This window comes from Myodes glareolus, chromosome 11 (genome assembly GCF_982192425.1).
Source record: "Myodes glareolus chromosome 11, mMyoGla1.1, whole genome shotgun sequence".
In the NCBI taxonomy this organism is placed as follows: Eukaryota; Metazoa; Chordata; class Mammalia; order Rodentia; family Cricetidae; genus Myodes; species Myodes glareolus.
Genome location: NC_142036.1, coordinates 54,100,277 through 54,120,782, shown reverse-complemented (window position 1 = coordinate 54,120,782; position 20,506 = coordinate 54,100,277). Strand labels below are relative to the sequence as shown.

General features: G+C 44.8%; 1 protein-coding gene across 6 annotated transcripts in view; it reads left to right on the top strand.

The window, feature by feature from the left end:
- Daam1 (dishevelled associated activator of morphogenesis 1) overlaps positions 1 to 8,089 on the top strand; it is a 164,208-nt gene extending 156,119 nt beyond the window's left edge. For all 6 annotated transcript variants that reach the window (XM_087911763.1, XM_087911758.1, XM_087911760.1 and 3 more), the window contains 3 exons: positions 1,327 to 1,458; positions 4,572 to 4,742; positions 5,385 to 8,089. In XM_087911763.1, the coding sequence (XP_087767889.1) occupies positions 1,327 to 1,458; positions 4,572 to 4,742; positions 5,385 to 5,594 (513 nt within the window). In that variant the 3' untranslated portion in view covers positions 5,595 to 8,089. The remainder of the gene's footprint in view (positions 1 to 1,326; positions 1,459 to 4,571; positions 4,743 to 5,384) is intronic.
- The last annotated feature ends 12,417 nt before the right edge of the window (positions 8,090 to 20,506 follow it).

Sequence of the window (20,506 nt, the reverse complement as noted above, 5' to 3'; positions counted from 1 at the left end):
TCCCTCTTCCCAAATGACCCCAGTTTGTATCCAGTTAACAAAACCACCAACTAGGGCAGAAGCTTTCTCTGCCCCTGGCAGCTGAACTATCTAGCTATAACTGGACATATTAGGAGGCAACAGAGCTTAACTCATCCAAATATTCGTGTATCCTAATTGTTCTTTGTCCTAGTCAGTGATGTTGTGTGAAGTATCAGAGAGAAATCTGATAGTGATTGGATAATAGCACCCTTTACCCTTTAAGATGGTTCATCATCCCTGCACCAGTACACACACACACACACACACACACACACACACACACACACACACACACACTGCTAGGCCAAAGTACTGAAATTGTGGTGATGTCTTCCAGTCAGAACTGTTATGGGCTTTGGCTTATCCTGTCATTTAATTGTCATGGTCACATGGGCATTGCCCTTCTTTCACAATGAAAGGCAGCAAGGTCCCGAGTCGTCTGCCATCAAGAACAGGGCCAGTGGTAGGCTGAGTCAGAGCCCATAGCCCTTGAGCACTACCCTCCTGCTGAATAGTGTTTGCCACAGACGGGGCAGGAAAAACGTGTGACCGTCAGTCAGTCAGGTAGCTCTGATCATAGTTATTGCCAAGGCTGGGGCAGGCAGACTGAGCTCAAATTCTGCCTCTGTCATTGGTCAGCTCCTTGGCTTTGAGCAAAGAATTAATCTCCTCTAAGGTCTGTGTGTCTGTGCAAGGGGGGTGGTGCTGTACCTGTAGCTGCTCAGAATGTGTGTTTCAAAGTGGCAGGACTTCAGTCATCTATGTGCCCTCACCATGGAGAAAATGGAATAGCAGCAGAAGGTTCATTTCCCTACCTGTCTATTCACCAAAACCTATTGGTGTGGACAGGAAGAAGGGAGAGGGTGGTTATGTTGCCAGATGCTGCAGCTCCGTTCTACTGACCTAGATACCATGGTTTAGGAAGTGAATAGAATTGGGAGAAGTGGGTAAACAAGACACCAGAATTCTGCACCAGAACATCAGCCTTTCCTTCATAAATCCTTTGAATCCAATGTGCTCCTACTGTTTGTTTGGGCTCTGTTGATTTGAACTAAATGTTAACTTGCTTCTAAAGCCAGAGTGAGAAATCACCCTGGTATAATACTCAGAAAATGAGTAACTGTTTTCAGTATTTCTGTGCACATGGCCTGAACTTGGTGTGGCGAGGGGAAGGATGGGAAAGTGGAATAACATGAGAGCTTTTAGATACGTTTGCTCTCTGAGCTGTTTGAGTCCTGTGGAATAGGAGACAAAGTGTGTGTGCGTATGAAACCTACTCCATCCGCATCTGCTTCCTATTTTCAGGAGCTGGAATATCAGAAGTCTCAGCCTCCCCAGCCTGGAGACAAGTTCGTGTCTGTTGTCAGCCAGTTCATCACTTTGGCTAGCTTCAGCTTCTCAGATGTTGAAGATCTGCTGGCAGAAGCTAAGGAGCTGGTAAATTTCCCTGTGCACTTACTTGTGTGGTCCTTCAGGCCCGAGCTCCCATGTGCTGCTTAAAGTCACCATCCAGTTTGGGAAGAAGAAGGAGTAGTATTAGACCATCACAGTCAGGAAGTGCAGCAGCAAATAATTGTTTTCCAGATTCTGCTGTTGCATGGAGCAATGGTATTTTCATCCCCAGGGTAGCCCTTAGTGTCCTGGATTGCCTTTTGCCTATGTAAGACTTTGAAGGTTTGGGATGGTGGCACCTTTCCTTTGGTTTCCACTGGATTGATATGCTCATCTCTGAAAGCACAGTACGTGATAAGTGCGGGGAGCAGGTGTGACCAAGGTCACATATATCTGTGTAGGATGCTCATCTGAGTCAGAGCCTCCAGGGGACAGGATGCTGCCTCTGCAAATGCACAGAGCGAGCTAACAGATGCCTTTTACTTCACAGCATCACTACAAAGGGACGTTATTTTAGTAAGACACTCTTTTGTGATTCTTTCTATTTAAATTTGTTTCCTAGGGTAGAAAGGCTAATAACCTTTTGTTAGGTAATAACCAAGACTTCTAACCTTGCTCCCTTAGTATAGCTTCCCTCGGGTACCTTCTTACTATTTGTAGGTGGTATTAGACCCATTCTCTACCACGGAGTTCTACACTGTCCACCTCTGAGTGCATTGTTGTTGCTGTGCTAAAATGACCTAAAGCAGCTGGGGAGGAAAGGGTTTATTTGGCTTATGTGCCCCAATCACTGTCCATCATGAAGGAAGTCAGGGAAGGAGCTCAAGGCAGGAGCTGAAGTGGAAGCCATGGAGGAATGCTGCTTACTGGCTTGCTCCCCACAGCTTGCTTCCTCATTCAACCCAGGACCACCAAGGGTAGCACCGCCCATAGAGAGCTGAGCCTTCCAACATCAATCATTAATCAAAAAAAATGGCCCCCCCAGACTTGCCCACAGGCCAGTCGATTGTAGGCAGTTCCTCAGCTGACTTTCCACTCCTCCCAGGTATGTCTGGTTGACAAAAACTACAGCACAGCTTTCGGCCGCCACCCTACTCCGTTCACTTCGGTCTCTCCTTCAAACCTGAGTAGTAGTAGGGATCAGATTGAACTCTTCTGTGTGGTTCATCCATCTCAAGTTCTCAGACTGTGTTCACAAACATCAGCTCATCTCAGTGCTACCTTCCCGCTGCACCAAATAAATAAGGAGACAGACGTGCCACACGGCTGCCATTCGGGGTCCACCTCTGACATAGCACAGTGGCAACAAGACACACAGCATGGGTGTGGTCCAAACTCACTCTTGTGTTTGTAAAAAAAAGGGGGGGGGATCCCTACTCTGGAGTCCTAACAGGTGACCTACCTCATCAAGGAGCTAAAATACAGAATCAATTGGGTTATTTTTATTTATTTATTGAAACACACACACAGAGAACTCTGTGATTTTGTGTGTGGGAACATTAATCTAACCCAAGGTTCCTTCGGATTTCTAAAACTAAAATATACATGACTTCATCATCACTAGAATTCCTAGATAAAAAGATCATCCGTGGTGGCTTAAAGTGCATGAACTTGAATATTTTAGAAGCTCCGCTGTAGACTGTTTATTGCTGTTTTGTTCATTCCAGAACTTTTAGAAATCAGCTTATAAAAACCATGAATCAAGTTAGACTACTCTAATGTGGTGTGAGAAGAATGTTATGTTTTTCCCTAAAGAGTTCTGTTTTGTAATAGAACATTTCCAAATAAGTAAAACTTTGAGACTAGTTCCACATTAAGAGAAAATGGTCGAAAATATATTTTAAAATAGGCCAGTGAGCTGTTTCATTGAGTGAAACCACTTCCATGCAAACCTGATGACCCAATGACCTCCCACCCGAAGGGCAGAAGTGATTCTGAATGCTGTCCTCTGACCTCCACATGGGCATCATGGCACACGTGCACCTGCACACTTACATGTGTGCACACACAATAACTATGTTTAAAATAATAAAGTAATTATGAAAGGTGTACAAACATGCATATCTTAGTCAAAATTGTCATATATAGGAACATTGAAAACATCTTCTATAATGTCATAATATTACTAAAATATCAGAAGCTTTGACAGTATAGGTAATGCAAGAAAAATCAAGTCAGTTAGAAATTATGGAATTAAAGATGATACAAGCTTGCTGTGATCTGAATATGAAGAAAGTAGAAGGTCTTATCAGAACGCAGTTGAGTAACACAGGAAAGAGAATTCAGTTGATTCTGAAGCCTGGTCTCTGAGCTAGGCTGCACAGGGCCAGCACCCGGGGCGCTTCCCAGCATGGGAGCTCAGATCTGACACAGTGATATTGGTGGTGCTAATGCTGAGACTTGGGATGGCAAACTCTCCAGGTTACTAAGGAAAGCCCTCAGAGCTAAAGCAGAAACAGTTAAGAGGCTGGAAAAGAAGCTGTACATACTATTTTGTTTAAATTTTAAAAATTATCCCTAACTTTGCACTTGTCAGCTTCAAAAAGAGACGTTAAATGGATTTCTGAGACGTTGTAGGATTGGCCTAAAGTAATCTCAGGCAGAAACTTGGGATGACATGAATGACTCCACGGTCAGTTATTGCTTCCTAATTATAGCTGGGGGAGCCTAAAGACAGTATTAGCATTATTTATGGATAAGAAAAAGCAGCTGACAAGTCCCAGGTCCCATTTGTTTTCCATATTCACCTTATGGCCCCAATAAATGGCATTAAACTACTTCAAAGGACAGCTTAAAGTACAAGGTTTCCAACCCCCGCTGTGCTTGCTGTTGGTCTCTGGGTCTTGGGTGTCCAGGCCTACAATGTTGTGCCTTCTCGTGTTTACTGTTCTTTAGTTAATACAGAGTCATAGGAGGAAGTCATAGATGTTGAGCTGAGATGACGGGACGGGGTCCATGGCTTCAGAAGTCAGGGATATTCAGTTTCCAGCTTGGGAAATGATGAGAGGGTGCGCTCAGCAGCTGAAGGTAGATAATAGGCTGGCTAAAGCCCACCAGTTAGAGTTGTGCTTCAGCCTTGGGAGAATTCAATTGGATGATGGAAATCAGTTCTCTTGGAACACTGAGGTCTTTTTTCTTTTTCAAATCTTTTTCTCCAGTTCACTAAAGCGGTGAAGCACTTTGGGGAAGAGGCTGGCAAAATCCAGCCAGATGAGTTCTTTGGGATTTTCGACCAGTTTCTTCAAGCCGTGGCAGAAGCGAAACAGGAGAACGAGAACATGAGGAAAAGGAAAGAGGAGGAAGAGAGGCGGGCTCGCATGGAAGCTCAGGTGAGAGAGAGGAGGCTCACTCAGCAGGTCCTCCCGGAAGCCCTCGGCGCAGTCATTTTCTTTAGTTCAGTTCCTCCCTTCTGTGGTACTGGGGACCAAAGCCAGGGCCACAGGATAGACAGGTGCTCTGCTCCGGCACTCAGCTCTGACCCAGACCCAGGCCCTTTGTCCCCCAGTCCTGTGCTGCACTGTCCCAAAGGGGATACCTGTGCCATCTAGAGTGACTCAGACAGCTGAGATCCGTACCACATTTCTCACGAGCCATTTGGCAGTCTCTCTCCAAAGATTGGAAAAAGCCTGTCAACATCCCATGAATGGATCTCTTTAGAAATTACTTTTAAGAAGTGATTATAAGATTTCAAAAGGACATTTGCACCCTTTATAATGGCCCTAAATTATCTATGAACTGCCTCAAATGCAGAGAGAGAAACTGTAATGACTTACCTAGAAATTGGTAAGGGTGCTCTTTCTTTGCTTGTCCATTGCCTTTACAGTTAGCCCGCACATCTCCCATACAGATTAGAAGCCATGGCTGAAACATGGCTGCGTGGAAGAGATTCACTCCCTCCCACGTGGCACAGAATTCTTCTATGCTGAAAACAAAATACACTTTAACCCTAAGAAGATTCTCTCTATGTGCAGCTCAAAGAGCAGCGGGAACGGGAACGTAAGATGAGAAAGGCCAAGGAGAACAGTGAAGAAAGTGGAGAGTTTGATGACCTGGTCTCAGCTTTACGCTCGGGAGAAGTGTTTGACAAAGACCTTTCCAAACTCAAACGGAACCGCAAACGCATTTCCAACCAGGTGACGGACGGTAGCCGGGAGCGACCAATCACAAAACTGAATTTTTAATTTTCTTGCATCCTTTTCTAGAAAGTGCAGTAGCAGCCCTTTGGCATAACTAGAACTTTACACTGCCTTGAAATTCAGACAGTGGCAATTTCTTCTCTCACCTGTGAGTGAAGTGTGAATGTGTGTGTGTAAATGTATGTGTATATATGTGAAAATGTATATAGAAGTCTGCGTGTTGTCCAGGGACCTCTGTGTATGCTTAAAAAGTTTATGTTAATGTGTGTGCTCAGAAACTCTCTGTGTATGCATTCATGAGTGGGGCTCATTTTCTTTCCCTGAACACCGTGGCTGTTCAGAAGCACAATACTCTCTCCTGAAGCAGATAACAGACATTCCTTGACATTAAAAAAGAAAAAAAAGAAAAAAAAAAAAGAAAAGGAAGAAATGAAGAAGAAAACAGGAAGTTAAAAAAAAAAGAAAAGGCTTGTCTTGTGGAGTATTTTGGTTTCCAAGGTTGGTGTAGTGAGACAATTTTCACTGGTAGGAATGGAGTTGGAAATACAGATTTGGATGAGTTTGGTGGCTACCCGTGCGACCCCTGCTGCCCGCATCAGCGACTAACGTGGAAGAACAGCCTCGCGTCCCGATGCTGCTGCTGGGGCACAGTCTACAGACGTCCACTGAGAACATCTTGCACACATTCATATCATGTAGAGTGTCAATCCCAATTCTTCTGTATGTTTAAACATGGACACAAGGTTTCTCTATTTCATTGATTTTCCTGCCAAGGGCTCTTGATTTCTTTCTTCTTTCTTTCTTTCTTTCTTTCTTTCTTTCTTTCTTTCTTTCTTTCTTTCTTTCTTTCTTTCTTTCTTTTGAAAACACGCTTTCTCAATAATGCCACCTGCATCCTGGTTAAAGGCCAGAATTGCCAGAACCTTCTTATTGATCTAATAATACAAATATGTAAATCTGGAAAATGAAATTTCCCACCCAAGACTTTGTGGAAGAACTCCCTGAAGATTCTTTTTGAAGGCATATGGGGTGCTTTGTGGGGTGTCTTCTGTCTCCTGTGTAGGCCATGCTGCATGTCTTGGGATAAAGGACACTTGCAGTGGACACAAAATGGCGACAGTGTCTACAGGATGCTCAGATCCATTTATCTGGAAGAATATGTGAAGCGATTGCTGTTACATGTTGTCATTTTAAATCGTGTGTCACTGATGCTACCTGTACAACTTCAGTCCAAAAAAATAAAGCTCTCAGGGAGAAATGAAACAATGAGCATTAGAAAATAAAATATAGATGCTTACCACTCACCTGCCAGCTCTTAGTATCCTTAAATTATATGATGTATAAAGAGGACTGTTAGTAGTTTTTCCTTTTGCTTTATTTATTTGTACTCGAGTGTTGGGAGGGACTAGTGTTTTTTCTGTGTTTTCCACCTATCCTTTGTGGTCGGGTTTCCTGTGGAGAGAGTAGTTTTTCCTATTGCACTAGAATATTATTTACTCACTAAATTGAGTTTTTCAGTCAAGTATCAAATATTTATTAAGCACTTACTATGTACCAGGCATAGTAGAGCTGTAGTGGTAAGCAAGACAGAGTCTCTGCCCGTCAAGAAGTTCACATTTTAACGGGATTTTCAGGGGCGATAGAATACCAATGTGCATAGTATACAAGGATCATACTATTTAAAAATATTCCGTATGAACTACGATGCTTAGTGCAGATGACGAGGATCTGTGCTATGTAAAAGCTGTGAAGCAGTGCCCTAAGAATTACCGCGCGCTGTGGCTTTTTCCTTTCCATTTTCCCTCATTGCAAATGTAGCAACTTTCTGCCCATTCTGTGGAAGTGAATGGCCCTTCGATAAAGCAGTCACAGGTACAAAGCAGAGCTACCTCCCAGCCCCGAGCCACAGTCTGCAAACACGCCAAGGCCGTGGTGCTGCTGAGGGAGACCTGGCTCGGCCAGCTTGGAGGGGAAGAGTGGGATGGAATGGTGGCTTTCTCTGTCCCTAATTAAGTAAGTGCCTCTGTGTATATTCTTTTCTATTCATAGCAGGAAAAGTTTGGCTCAGCTCAGTTTTGGAACTGTGGAAAGAGACTCGCCACAGAGAGCAAGTTTGTGTAGCGTGTCCCCTTGCCCTGTTTAAAGTCATCCTCCACTTTGGTGTGGCCATCCTGGTAGGCCTTCTCCGCCATTCTCAGTTTTGGTTTTCCTAAAAACTGCGTGCAGTTAATTCCATGTGCCATTGTTACAAACAAACAAAATCTACTTTTTAGACTGGTGCTGGTGTAAGTAGCCACTTTTCTCTCTTGAGTGTGTATTTTAAAGATTTTTTTTTAAAATAATGCCAAAAAAGCAAAAGCATTATAATTTTTAAACTTAATTAAATGTCTCGTATCTTATTAGCTTAGTAGTTGGAACCACCTAGTCTTTAGGTGCAAGGCTGTTGTTACAGAACCAAGAAAAAAAGATGTCGTGTGTGTTATGAGACTGTACATTTTTTAAAATAGCAATATGCAATAAAGATGACTTCATTGGGTGTACATATGTGTTTTCTATGAATTATTAAAATAGCATCATTAAACTTTTCAGAGCATTTCACCATTAAATTTAAATGTTGCAAATCAGTGAATCAGAACTATAATGTATTTTTAAAGGTGTACGTGCTGGAGCTAAAGGAATGTAATTTCCTATTGTCGCTGCGTTTCGTGTGTCCAGACTGTGTGGCTGCCTCTTTGCTTACTTGGTCTGTATGGCACACCTACGCTTCTGAGTTAGGTGTGCCGGAGTGCCAGTCTGCAGGATCAACCCCTTCCTGTCGGGAAGCGGTCCTGGTGTGTATCAGTACGAGAAGCACCACCAGTGTAGCAGAAGGCAGGTTTTAGTAACATCCTGGAACGCAGAGACTCCCTGCTAGTCTCCTGTCACCTCAATCCAATTTGAAGGCAAGCAACTCTCAAACCCTTCATACCCTGACCTTTCTGATCTTTAAAATAGAGTCAGTGTTCTGATAACTGCGTCAGTTTTGTTTGCTATTAAGTTACCTGACAGCCGCATATACCCAAACCTGTTCTCTGCAGCCGGTGTTCAGACAGGAGAGACATCTGCATGTCAGACAGCCGATTCTGCAAAGCGAGCACACTCTAGCCTCATATCTCTGTGAGTGTGGAGCTACGTCCAGAACGGAGCCTTGTCTCCCCTTGATGTATGGATAGGGACATGGCAAACTGTGAAGGCCTTAGATCAATATAGTCAGTTTGGCCTCACTTACCAAACTGTGGCAGTAGCTGGGGAAATGATCACTTCTACCAGAGTGACATCATGTGCTCCGTCTAGAACTTGACCCCTTTTCTACAGCCTGATGTGGGTTCATATGCAGTTAATTGGATATCGTGTGTGTTCACATGTTGTGTGATCAAGCTTGTTTGCACTCATATGTGCATACATATGGAGTCCTGAAGTTGGCATTGATGTATTAATCAATTTCCACCTTATTGAGGCAGTTCTGTCTCTCATTGAACTCAGAGCGTGCCAATTCCAGCTCCCTGATTCTGACAAGTCTAACTTGCTACTTTGTTCCAGGAATCCCTTATCTCTGCCTCCTGAGTGCTGAGATTGTAGGCCATCACAGCACCTGCCCTGTGTTTCCATGGATGCTGTGGGATCTTAACTCCAGTCCCTATGTTTTCCAGGTAGAGCCATCTTTCCAGAAAGATTGGCACATTGGTTTGGTCATAATCATTCCAAATAACAGATTCTGGAAGGGACAACTGTCGGGAGTTGCTGTGGGGTGGAGAACACAGCAAACTCTGCAGGCTGGGCAGTTCCTAGACAGGTAGCTGAATAAACACAAACTTCAGGGTATTTGGGTTAAGGGAGGCAGGACTCTAAGTAAGTTCTGCTCATTAACTCTGGTGTTTACGTTATGATACATCTCTGTATGCTCCTTCCTAATAATATGAATTTCACTTAAGGTTAACATTTTGTTGAGAGGGCAAGACAGATAGCTCAGTGGTTAAGAGTACTTATTGCAGAGGAACCAGTAATTCTGCATCTGGGTTTCTAATCTAAGAGAATAAACATTCACAAAAAGAAATACTGATGATATGCATATTGGGACTTGAGAGATGCCGCCAGTGGTTGAGAACACTTGCTCTTGCAGAAGATCTAGGTTCCATAACCAGCACCCAACAGTGACTTAGCCATCAGTAACACCAGTTTTCCAGAGGATCCAATACCCACTTCTGGCCTCTTCAAGTACCAGGCACACATGTGGTATGCAGCCTGAGACTTGCAGGCAAAATTTACCCATACACATAAAATGTTTTAGAAATAATCTGGACAGTGAAGGAAATGCCTGGCCTGCCCTTTGATCTCTTCCCTGGCATGGCTTTACCACTGTGTTTTTTATCAACTGTTTCCATGGCATCAAACAAACATGTGCACAGGACTGGCAGGCAAAGGTTGCTTTCTCTGTTGTTTGGTTTTGTTCTGAGAAGGTCTCGCTGTGTCACCCACTCTAACATAGATGAGTTCAGGTCTCAATTTGGTTGTCCTAATCATCCTGTCTCAGCCTCAACCTAAGAGTGAGATCTGTATTTCTGTCAAACTTTGACGGGTTTTGGGTTTTCAGAAGAAATAAATGGTTCGTAAAGGGAGGGGGTTGTTCATATTACTTGTTAAAATTTCTTCTCAGGGGGCACCATAAGCACCATCTACCCCTTCTACTAAAGTCCAAAGAATAAACTGTGGTACTATCCTGGTAACATTCACACTGGAGAATCAGTGGGTGCATTGGTCTTCCTTACAGAGCGTAGGCGAGGGGTTCCTTACAGAGGTGTGCGTCCGCCTCTCCTAAAAGGCTGCACCTGGAAAGCCTTTACCCAGCAGAGATGAGGGCTTCCTCTTATCCCCATTGCTGAAGCCCCTTCCCTAGTCTCCCCCAGCCTATATACTCTAGTGGCCCATCAACCCTGCCGCGTGCAGTTAAGGCTGTGTTACATAAGCAGGTAGTGGGGAGCAGCTGGATGTCCAGGGGAGCGTCTTGTGAACCCCCCCTCACCCCCAACCCTCATGTGTGTAAACATTCAACAAACCCAGCTGGGATGATTCTTTTGGGCTCAGCTGAACGCCAAGATGATAGCTGCTTGGCTCAGAGGACAGTCACACTCAATACTTGTGTTAATATAATTAGTTCTCTCTACCTCCCTGCCTCTACTTCTTTCTCTAGGAGGAGGAAGGGAAGTGGGTCAGTCTGTAACACTCATTTTCAGTGCTACTCCCCAGCTCTTTTATGCTGATTAGGGTCATTTGGACCTTTTTGTGGCAAAGAAATCAGCAATCCCTTGTGACAGGGAGCATTTATATTAATGTCCTCACCCCAGCCTCCAGGGTAAAGACACTTCCTAATTCTGATCGACTTGGGCAAGTCAGTGCCCTCTGGGATCAGAGGGAGTGCCCAGTGAGGGTGCTGGACAAGGTTTCCAAAAAATACATGAAGGGAAGGATATTTTTAAATGGGAAGCCATACTGCAGGACACCAAGTTAATAATACACATAAGTCAGCCATTTTCCTATGTACCAGCAATAAACAAGCAAAGTTTGAAAATCAAATAACACCCCATTCATCTAAGCATCTCTCAAAATGAAATACATCTCTCAAAATGAAATATAGACATAGATCTAACAGAATGTCTGTGAGATCTAGAGGAGAGAAATGAAACCCATGGAAGAAACTGGAAAACCAAAAGATAAGATATTTCATGTTTACAGCTAGGAAAACTCAGGATATCAGTGCTTCCCAGCCTGAGTGATGGATTTGATGACATCTTAACAGAAATCCAAAAATTTACTCTGTGCCTGTCGACTAACTGTATCTAAAGTCTATTGGGCATGCCCAGTATTGACATTTTTCTATAATGTCATTTACCAACTCTGTGATCAAAACTGTGTAGTCATATTAGAAGAAAAACTAGTAATGTTTTCAGTAAATTTGTGATTTTGTGTGTGTGTGTTGAACCACATTTATTAGCTCTCATGTGCCAAATGCATCACAGCAGGGTTGAACACACTAGAAGAGACCAGAGACCCCTAAATAGCCAGCACAGTATTGAAGGAGACCAAAACTAGAACCTGGAAGATGTCAGCGAGTATGAAGCCCAGACATAGAGTCACTTAAATATAGTCAGCTGATCTCTGGACAACGGGAGCAAAGGTCACATAATGCAGTGAACATGCACAGATAAGGAACAGACCAAGATGCATCTTAAAGAAAAAAGAAATCAAATGACCAATGTAAACCAGTACTAAGAAAAACCTGGAGATGAAATGGAAGAAAATCTGGCTTGAATTTAGCTCTGATGACCTGTAAAGACACAGTCTATGACAGAAAGAAGTGATAATCCAAACTTTGTAAAGATTAAGTGTCTGGATTGGATATCCAGCCAAGGCAGTGGTGGAGCTCTCACGGAGCATGCGGCAGGCCATGAGTCTGAGGCCCCAGCACCTCAAAATAAGAAAGGGCAAGAAGGAAAAGGGAAGTGAAGAAAACAAATAAAATTCTGTTCTGTGAAGACAGTCAAGAGAATGAAAATACAAGCCATGGACTAGTAGGAAGTCTTTTTGACTGACACCAGATTAAGGAATACTACCCAATATGTGCAAAGAACCTTTAAAACTCAACAATCACAAATGCCTGCTTTTAAAAGTGAACCAAAGACCTAGACACTGCTCAAAAAAAGCCAATGAGAAGATGCTCCCGTGTCAAGAGGAAAGTGAATGCAGATTAAAACAGTGAGATACCACTACACACATCCCAGAGTGGCCAAAATCCAGGAGAGAGAACACCAAATGCTGGCAAGGATGCAGAGCAACCAGAGCTCTCATCTACTGATGAGGAAGTGCTGAATGGCGCAGATTCATTGGAGAGCAGATAGGACTGAGATGATTTGTGCTGTCAAACTCGAATAGGCTGAGAATGGATGCCTATGCAAGAACCTACATGCAGATCCTTAGGGCAGCTCAGAAGTCACCAGTACGGCTTTTAGTAAGTGAATGACTACAGGAGCAGATGATGAGGGATGGTCCCATCCAATATATATATATATTTGAATCAATCAAGCCATGAGAAGACACTCGGTGGCATGGTACTAAGCAAATGAAGCCAATGAAAAAAGGCCATGTACTGTGTGGTGACATTTTTATGACTTCATGAAAAGACAAACCTGGAAGTAATTTAAAAAAAAAAATCAATGCTCACCAAATGGAGGGTAGAGCAAGATTTTAGGGTGCAAAAATACCCCCATGTGATAGTACAGATGTGGATACATAGTATTAAATTATTTTCAATGTCATGAAATATGCAACTCCAAGAGAGGACACCAATTTAAGCTTATTTTTTGATGTAGGTAATGGTTCGTCGATGCGGGCTCATCGGTCCTTCTCTGGTGGGCTGCTGATGTGCTAGATAAGCTGTGCTTGAGTAGAGGCAGAGAGTGTACTGGAATCTCTGGCACTTGCAATTCTGCTTCGAGCCTGAAAGTCCTCTAAAACAGAAGTGGACATTACGAAAATAAATCCCTGTGTGCATGACATGTTCAGACTCTACATACCCAACCACCCACAGCATCCCAGCTAAACTAACTTGGGAGATGTTTAAACCCTTGACTTTCCCAGTTTATCTAAAAGCGCAAAGCCAGAGCCAGGAGGATGGCTCAGCAAATAAAGACGCTTGCTGCCAAGGCTGCTTACATGATTTCCATCCCTGGATCCCCCATGTTGGAAGGAGAGGATCGACTCTCACAAGTTGACCCCTTTACCTCCACAAGCATGCCATGGCACCTGAGCATGTATGCCCACTGTGTGTGTGTGTGTGTGTGTGTGTGTGTGTGTGAGAGAGAGAGAGAGAGAGAGAGAGAGAGAGAGAGAGAGAGAATGAGAGAGAATGAGAGGGAGAGAATAGATTAATACACAAAATCTTTGAAAATGCAAAGCGCAGTGAAGCCGCCTTTCATCCGACCTCAGTTGACACTAGCACAGATAATTTTTCAAGTTGTTGCCCCAATCTCTAAAACCTGGTTCTCCCATTGCTGAACTCTTTAGAAGCCAAAGGAAAGAAAAGAGTGGCTTCAGGTGTACCAGGCACTCTCGGGCAGCTCAGTGCACAGACCTTTATAATCTACAGCGTAAGGTTGGCTTTGCAAGTCGGTATCAGAAGACCCTTCTCTCCCTCCCTCCCTCTCTCCCTCCCTTCTCAGGTTCATTAGTGACTGTCCATCATAAAGCCTCATTATTAGGGGTGCCCTCAAGATTCCCTTTGTGGAAAACAATCCTCAACTGCTGCCTTGAATGGGAGCTTTCATGACTGAGAAGTGGGGCTGCTCTGTGACCTGATGTGTACGTGGTGGGCTCGTAGGAAAATAAAGACATTGACTGGCCTTTCTGTCCATAGACTGTGGCAGAGACCCTTACTATCTGGAGCTACCTATGCTTCTTAAGGATGATCGGATGGTCCACTAAAGGCTGTCCCACCCCCACTTCCCTTCTGCCTTTCCCATCCCTTTGCACCAACATCTCAGCACCACAGAGCACCCAAGAGCTGAGTTCTAGAGTTTTCTCTGCTGCTGTCAGACTTGAGCAGTGAAACCATCTTGTTCCTCAAGCACCTCTGCCTTCCATCCTGGAAGCAGAAAAGAAAGTTCTGGAAGTTCCTGCAGGATGCTGCCACCCCTCCTCTGAGGCCCCTAGCCCTCTGGTGCTGGGAAGTCCGTAGCAGGCAACTTTCTAACTGGAATTATACAAACCGTTCTGATTATGTTGTTTATCAGCCACCGCCAAGAAACCTGGCTCCTTGCCCCACGTTTGTGAAGGGAAGGGTGGAAAGGCAGTTGCTGAGACCATGTGATGTTTCAGCAGTGATGAGGTGTATTGCAGGGTTCCTGTCATTAGACCACAGTCGTGACACTGATCCTTCGGGGGCCCATCTAGACTTCGCCAAAAATCCAAACATGTCATCACAAAATCTGTTTGGATCATTAGCGTAGCTTTTCCGCATGGAAGTCACTGTGGTGATCTAGGAATGAAGTAGGTGGAGGTGTGGGAGGTGGCAGACTGATTGAATAGACAGATCCTCTGGGTGGCTGTGCATTTTAACAGGGCCAGGTCAAAACGTGTTCTAGTGAAAAGGTCAGCAGTTGGACAAGCATCCACTAACGAGAAAACGTCAACAGAAAATGGGGCAACTGGCCTCAAGTTTGCAGAGAAAACTTATCCCAGCATTGCCTATGGCACTCAGCACCATGTAGGGTATTCAGACTGGCAAGATGGATGCTCCAGACTCAATGACCAACCATCTATTACTGTGAGGGCTCAGTGGCCATTAGTGGTGATATTTTTTGAGGTTTCTTTTTCTTTTTCTTTGTATGTATGTGTATATGCCTGCATGGATATGTGTCATATGTGATGCCGCCTGATAGAGGAACTCAGAGCTCCTGGGAATGGAATTGTAGGCAGTCCGAGTAACCTGATGTGGCTACTGGGAACTGAACTCGGGTTCTCTGGAAGGCCAAGTCTCTTGAGTACTGGCCATCTCTCTAGCCCCCTGGATAGAGGTTGGGTTTTCTAAATAACTTTTTATTGGGATGAAATTTTATCCAAAATGTTGTAAAATAAAACAGCATAAAGATCCTCCCTTTACCTAGATACCTGCTGTTAATATGTTATTATTTCATTTTAACATGTGTCTATACATCTTCTTTTTTCCTGGACCTTTTGAAAGATTATATGTATATAAAAGGTCGTTTCATTTCTGAGTGCTTGGGTATATATTTCCTGAAAGTGGAAATTCTGTACTGGAATAGCCTCCAGAACTTAGCACAACTGATGCCATACTAGAGGCACCATTCTGACCTTAAAACCCAGAACATGGGTCCCAATACCTGCCAAAATGGGAAGAAAGACTTCATCCATCCAAAACCTAATCCATAGTTCCAAAGAAGTCCCGAAAAGCTTTGCTTTTTGGCTTCTGGAGTTCCTCTTCTTGGTAAATGAAGTGTAACAACCAGGGTGTGGTTTTTGTGTATAAAAGACAAAGGGTTCCAAGGCTTGGGGTTGCATGATTTGGGCAAATTCCTCATTCATTCACCTGCCAGAAATAAAGACTTTTCAGCTTTAAGAGTGTCAGTGTGGTGGGCTCTGCTGGGCTAACTTCAGAACATTATGAGGCCCAGCAAGATCCCCAAAGACTGAGTCCCTGGGAGTCTCATCCCTTCCGGGGCAGTAGCAGGAGGAAGATGGACACTTCCTGGGGAGTGTGCACCCTGAGACATTCCACCGCCCCGTGAACTTCTCCCACCTCTAGTCCTGCCACCTCAGGGGCTTGTGATGCCTCCACCCTAAAAAACGGGAAGTTACAGAAGTCACCTGAATCTGTTGCCTCCAGCAGTAAGCCTGTTTATTGTGCCTTCTTAATACCACGCTCAGGAAAGACTGGACACAGCCCTAATTCCAGTGGCCAGGATTCATGTGCGATATCACCAGACCCCCTGGTTTAAGACTGCTTGGTGACCACCACTGTTAGTCTTTGTCAGTATTTGTTTATCTGGGTGTCTCTGTATGTCAGTATTTGTTTATCTGGGTGTGTCTGTATGTCAGTGGTTATCAACCCCTTGATCACAATCCCTGTGGCAAAACTATCTCCAAAAATATTTACATTTTGAGTCATAACAGTAGCAAAATTGCAGTTACGAAGTAGCAATGAAAATAAGTTCATGGTTGGTTGTCACCATACCATGAGGAACTGTATTTTAAGGTCACGGCATTAGAAAGGTTGAGAACCACTGTCCCATGCGTTTCTGTCAGTTCTGTTGGTTGAAGAAACATCTAGAATGAGAGGAGGGGTGAGCAGTCCCAAGACAGCACTGAAACACCTGTTAAAACTCGTCAAGGCTGGTTTTGTGGACAAAGATGGCTCCAGAGTCTGTTTCTCAGCCAGAAAGCTCCAGACTTCTGTAGAATTGATTGGCCCTCCTTTGGAGTCAGGTAACCCAATGAAGGATCTCTTGACCCCTCCCCCCACCCACCCCCCAGACAGTTCAGGCCATCTGCAATGCAGTGACTGGAAGCTCTGGCCACCACAACCAGTTTCCCTATCTTTACTAATGGTTTTCTTTGGTGCAAGACCCGCTCCCCTTGCTTAAGACCAGTGTCCTCTTGTTGGGGACCCAAATACTATAGATTCAGCCAGGCTAACCCAGAGAAAGGGAAGGGGTTCTCCCAGCTGTTCTGTGGTGATAGCCGCTTCTACCCCAGGCCTCCTCTCCCCTTCATACATGTGGAGTGACTTTGGCTATGGACAGGACACCACTGTGACTGCCAGTAGTCCCTGGCCACCCTCTTCACAGCCGAGGAGAGAGACAGGATCCTGTTAAAAGGAGAAAAGCCACCCTTGGACTGGCAGGGGGTTGCTATTAGGCAGTGCATCCACAGTAAAGCAGATTTTCCTCTCTGCCTGACGTGACTGGGACCCTAGTACCAACGAATGTAAGGAGGCTCTGAACAATTTTCCCCAGGCCTGTTAGGAGGATTCGTACAGAGGCCTGTGATCTGTGAGTTCCCCCTAAATTAAAAAAAATCCCTTTATTATACTCAGTTCTGAGTTAGTATGAATCTAGGGATCTCAGGGAGGTCAAAAAAAGGTTAGAAACCACCCACCCTATGGTTCCTGGGGTAGTTTAAATGTAAATGACCCCCCTAAGTTCATGGGGAATGACACTGTTAAGAGGTGGGGCTTTGTTGGAGGAAGTGTGTCACTTGGGGTGCAGGCTTTGAGGTCTCCTATGCTCAAGCTATGCCCAGTGTCTCAGATCACTTCCTGTTGCCTGTGGAATCGGATGTAGCTCCTTTTCCACTCTCAGTTCTTTCTCCAGGACCATGGCTGGCTGTGTGCTGCCATGTCCTACCAACCACTGAAACTGTAAACCAGCCCAATGTAATGTCTTCTTTTATAAGAGATGCCATGGTCATGGCGTCTCTTCACAGCAATAGAAACTAAGACAGTCCCTAAACCCCTACATCCTCCTAAATCTCTGACCACCGGAAAAACAAATATAACTTTAAAAAAAATCTGGACTTAAAAGATGCTTTCTTTTACCTCCTGTTGGCACCGATAAGCCAGCCCATTGTTGCCTTTGAGTGGACTGATCCTGAAGGAAGTTTAATAGGACAACTAACCTAGACTAGGTTGCCACAAGAATTCAAAAACTGTTCCACACTCTTTGATGAGGTTTTAAGTGCCGACCTCTTGAATTTTCAGCAGAGTTATCCAGAGAGTGTCCTGTTGCCACACGTGGATGAACTCCTCATAGCTTTAAAAACAGAGAAGGCATGTAAGAAGGCCACTGAGGACCGGCTAGAGACATTACAGGCCTTTGGGTACTGAGTCTCAGCCAATAAGACCCAACTATGTACATCCTGAGCCACTTACTTTGGATACAACTTGGGAGGAGGCAAACAGACGCTGTCACAGAGAGGAATCTCAGGCAGCCTATGGATTCGTACACCTAAAACAAACACAAGTGCTAGAATTTCTGGTAACAGGTATTGACTCTTGTGGATACCCAGCTTGAAGAAGGCGCTCATCTCTGCAACAGCCTTAATCCCCCTGGGAATCTCTAAGTCCTTCTTCTTGTATGTGAGTGAGGCCCGGGATGTTACAAAGGGGAGTGTTTGCCCAGGCACCAAGTTCCTGGAAAAATCCAGTGACCTACCTATCCAAAAGACTTGATTCTGTTTCTTTCATTCAGCTAGTTTCTTTGTGGGCAGTTGTTCCTACAGCCATGCACTATAGTGGAAAACGCTGACCTTGGGTCAGGAAGGGTTCCTAACCACCCACACTGTATAGAGGCCCTCCTGAGGTGGACCACAGAGAGGTGGGAACCCGTGTTAGTGAGGGTTTCTATTGCTGTGAAGAGACACCATGACCATCGCAACTCTTATGAAGGAAAACATTTAACTGGGGCTGGCTTACAGTTTCAGAGGTTTGGTCCATTATTGTCATGGCGAGAAGCATGGCAGCATGCAGACAGACGTAGTGCTGGAGGTGTAGTTGAGAGTTCTACATCTGGATCCATAGGTAACAGCGGAAGAGATTGCCACATTGGGTATGGCTTGAACATATATGAGACCTCAAAGACCGCCTTCACAGTGACACACTTCCTCCAATAAGACCACAACTACTTTAACAAGGCCACACCCACTAATAGTGCCACTCCCTGTGGGCCAAGCATTCAAGCACATGAGTCTATGGGGTCCATATCTATTCAAAACACCACAAGGTCCAAAACGTGAGTAACTCATTTTCAAGCACTTCTCCCAGACAAACCCCATATCTGATGCTGTAAAACTTCAGACATAAACCCAGACAGCATACTGCCAGACAATAACCAGCAGAGTCCCTCCATCATTGCCTGGAAGTGACTGGTGTGTGCCAGCTCACCAGCCCTAGCCTAACAGATGTCTGGCTACAAGAAGCAGAACCAGACGAGAGGCAGAAGAGGCATTGAACACCGGTAGGAGCTGTTCTGTTCAGAAAGGAATCAGGGATGCCAGGGCCATAGTTGTCACCTTGGATACGCCAATGTGGGCCCAGTCTCTCAGCTGAGGGACCTCAACACAAAGGGCTGAGCTTCTGGCATTAATCCAGGCACATCGCTGGGGAAACGGCAAAGCCATCACTGTGTACATAGACTGTTGGTATGCATTTTTCACAGCCCGTGTCCATGGGCCCTCTGTCAAGACAGGGGACTCCTCACCTTAACCAGAAAGGAAGTAAAAAAGCAAACAAAAAACCCTCCTGGCCCTACTACAAGTCATAGGACTGCCAAAAGAGGTGATCATTGTCCACTACCAAGAGCATCCAAAAGGGGATTTCCCAGAGACGCAAAGAAACAGGTCTGCAGACGTGGCCACATGGAAGGCAGACCTTGAACCAGAAAGGCTTCTCCAGGTCTTGGTTACCCTGCCTGAACCCTTATGTCTCCGGTGCCCAAACTACACACAGGGAAAAACAAAGGAGGCAAAAAGGGAAAGAGAGCAAAGAGGAGGACAACGGATGGTGGCTCCCGCTGTGTAGGGACCATACTGCCCGCTGCTGTCAGAAGACAGATGGCCACCAAACTCCCTCAGGCTGCCCATCCAGGGACATCCACAACTTCCGAGTTACTCAGGCCCAGGGGTTGCATCCCTCAACTAAACATTTTTGTCAAAGACATTGTGTTTAGATGTAACACTTGTGCACATCTCAAAGGCGGGGTGGGGAGTCCTGGAAGGAATTTGTGCCCAAGGAAGCACCCTCAGAAATAATTGGAAAATGAAATTTACAGAGATAAAAATGCATGGTTCCTGGGTTTAAATACTTGCTAATTTTCATAGATACCCTCTCTTCATAGATAGTGGAAGCCTGCCCTACCCAACTGGAGACAACCTCAATGGTCACCAAGAAACTCCCAAACATTGATTCCTAGGTTTGGATTGCCCTTCTCTCTGGGGTCTGACAACAACCAAAGCTTCATCACCAAAGTTTCCCAAATCTGACAAAGGTCCTAAATCAGATACCACTTTGGGCCTATTGGACATAGATAGAAAGAATAGATAATACCTTAGAGGAAACCGTAACTAAATATGTCCTTGAGACTGGTGAAAATTGGATCAGCCTCCTACTCTTTGCCTAAGAGCCAGGTACACCCCATATCAGGAAAGTTTCACCCCATCTGAAATTGTTTGGGAGACCCCCTCCTCTCTAAGCCAAGAGATGTTCATAGGTGGGAATTACTAACTGTTCTTATCTCAAGTCCTTACAGGCCCTGCAACAAGCCCAGAAGACCATTCATCAGAGGATTTGGGAGGCCACGCCCTTGCCCATGCCTGATCCTGCCCACAAGTTCCAGCTTCTGCCCAGAGCCTGG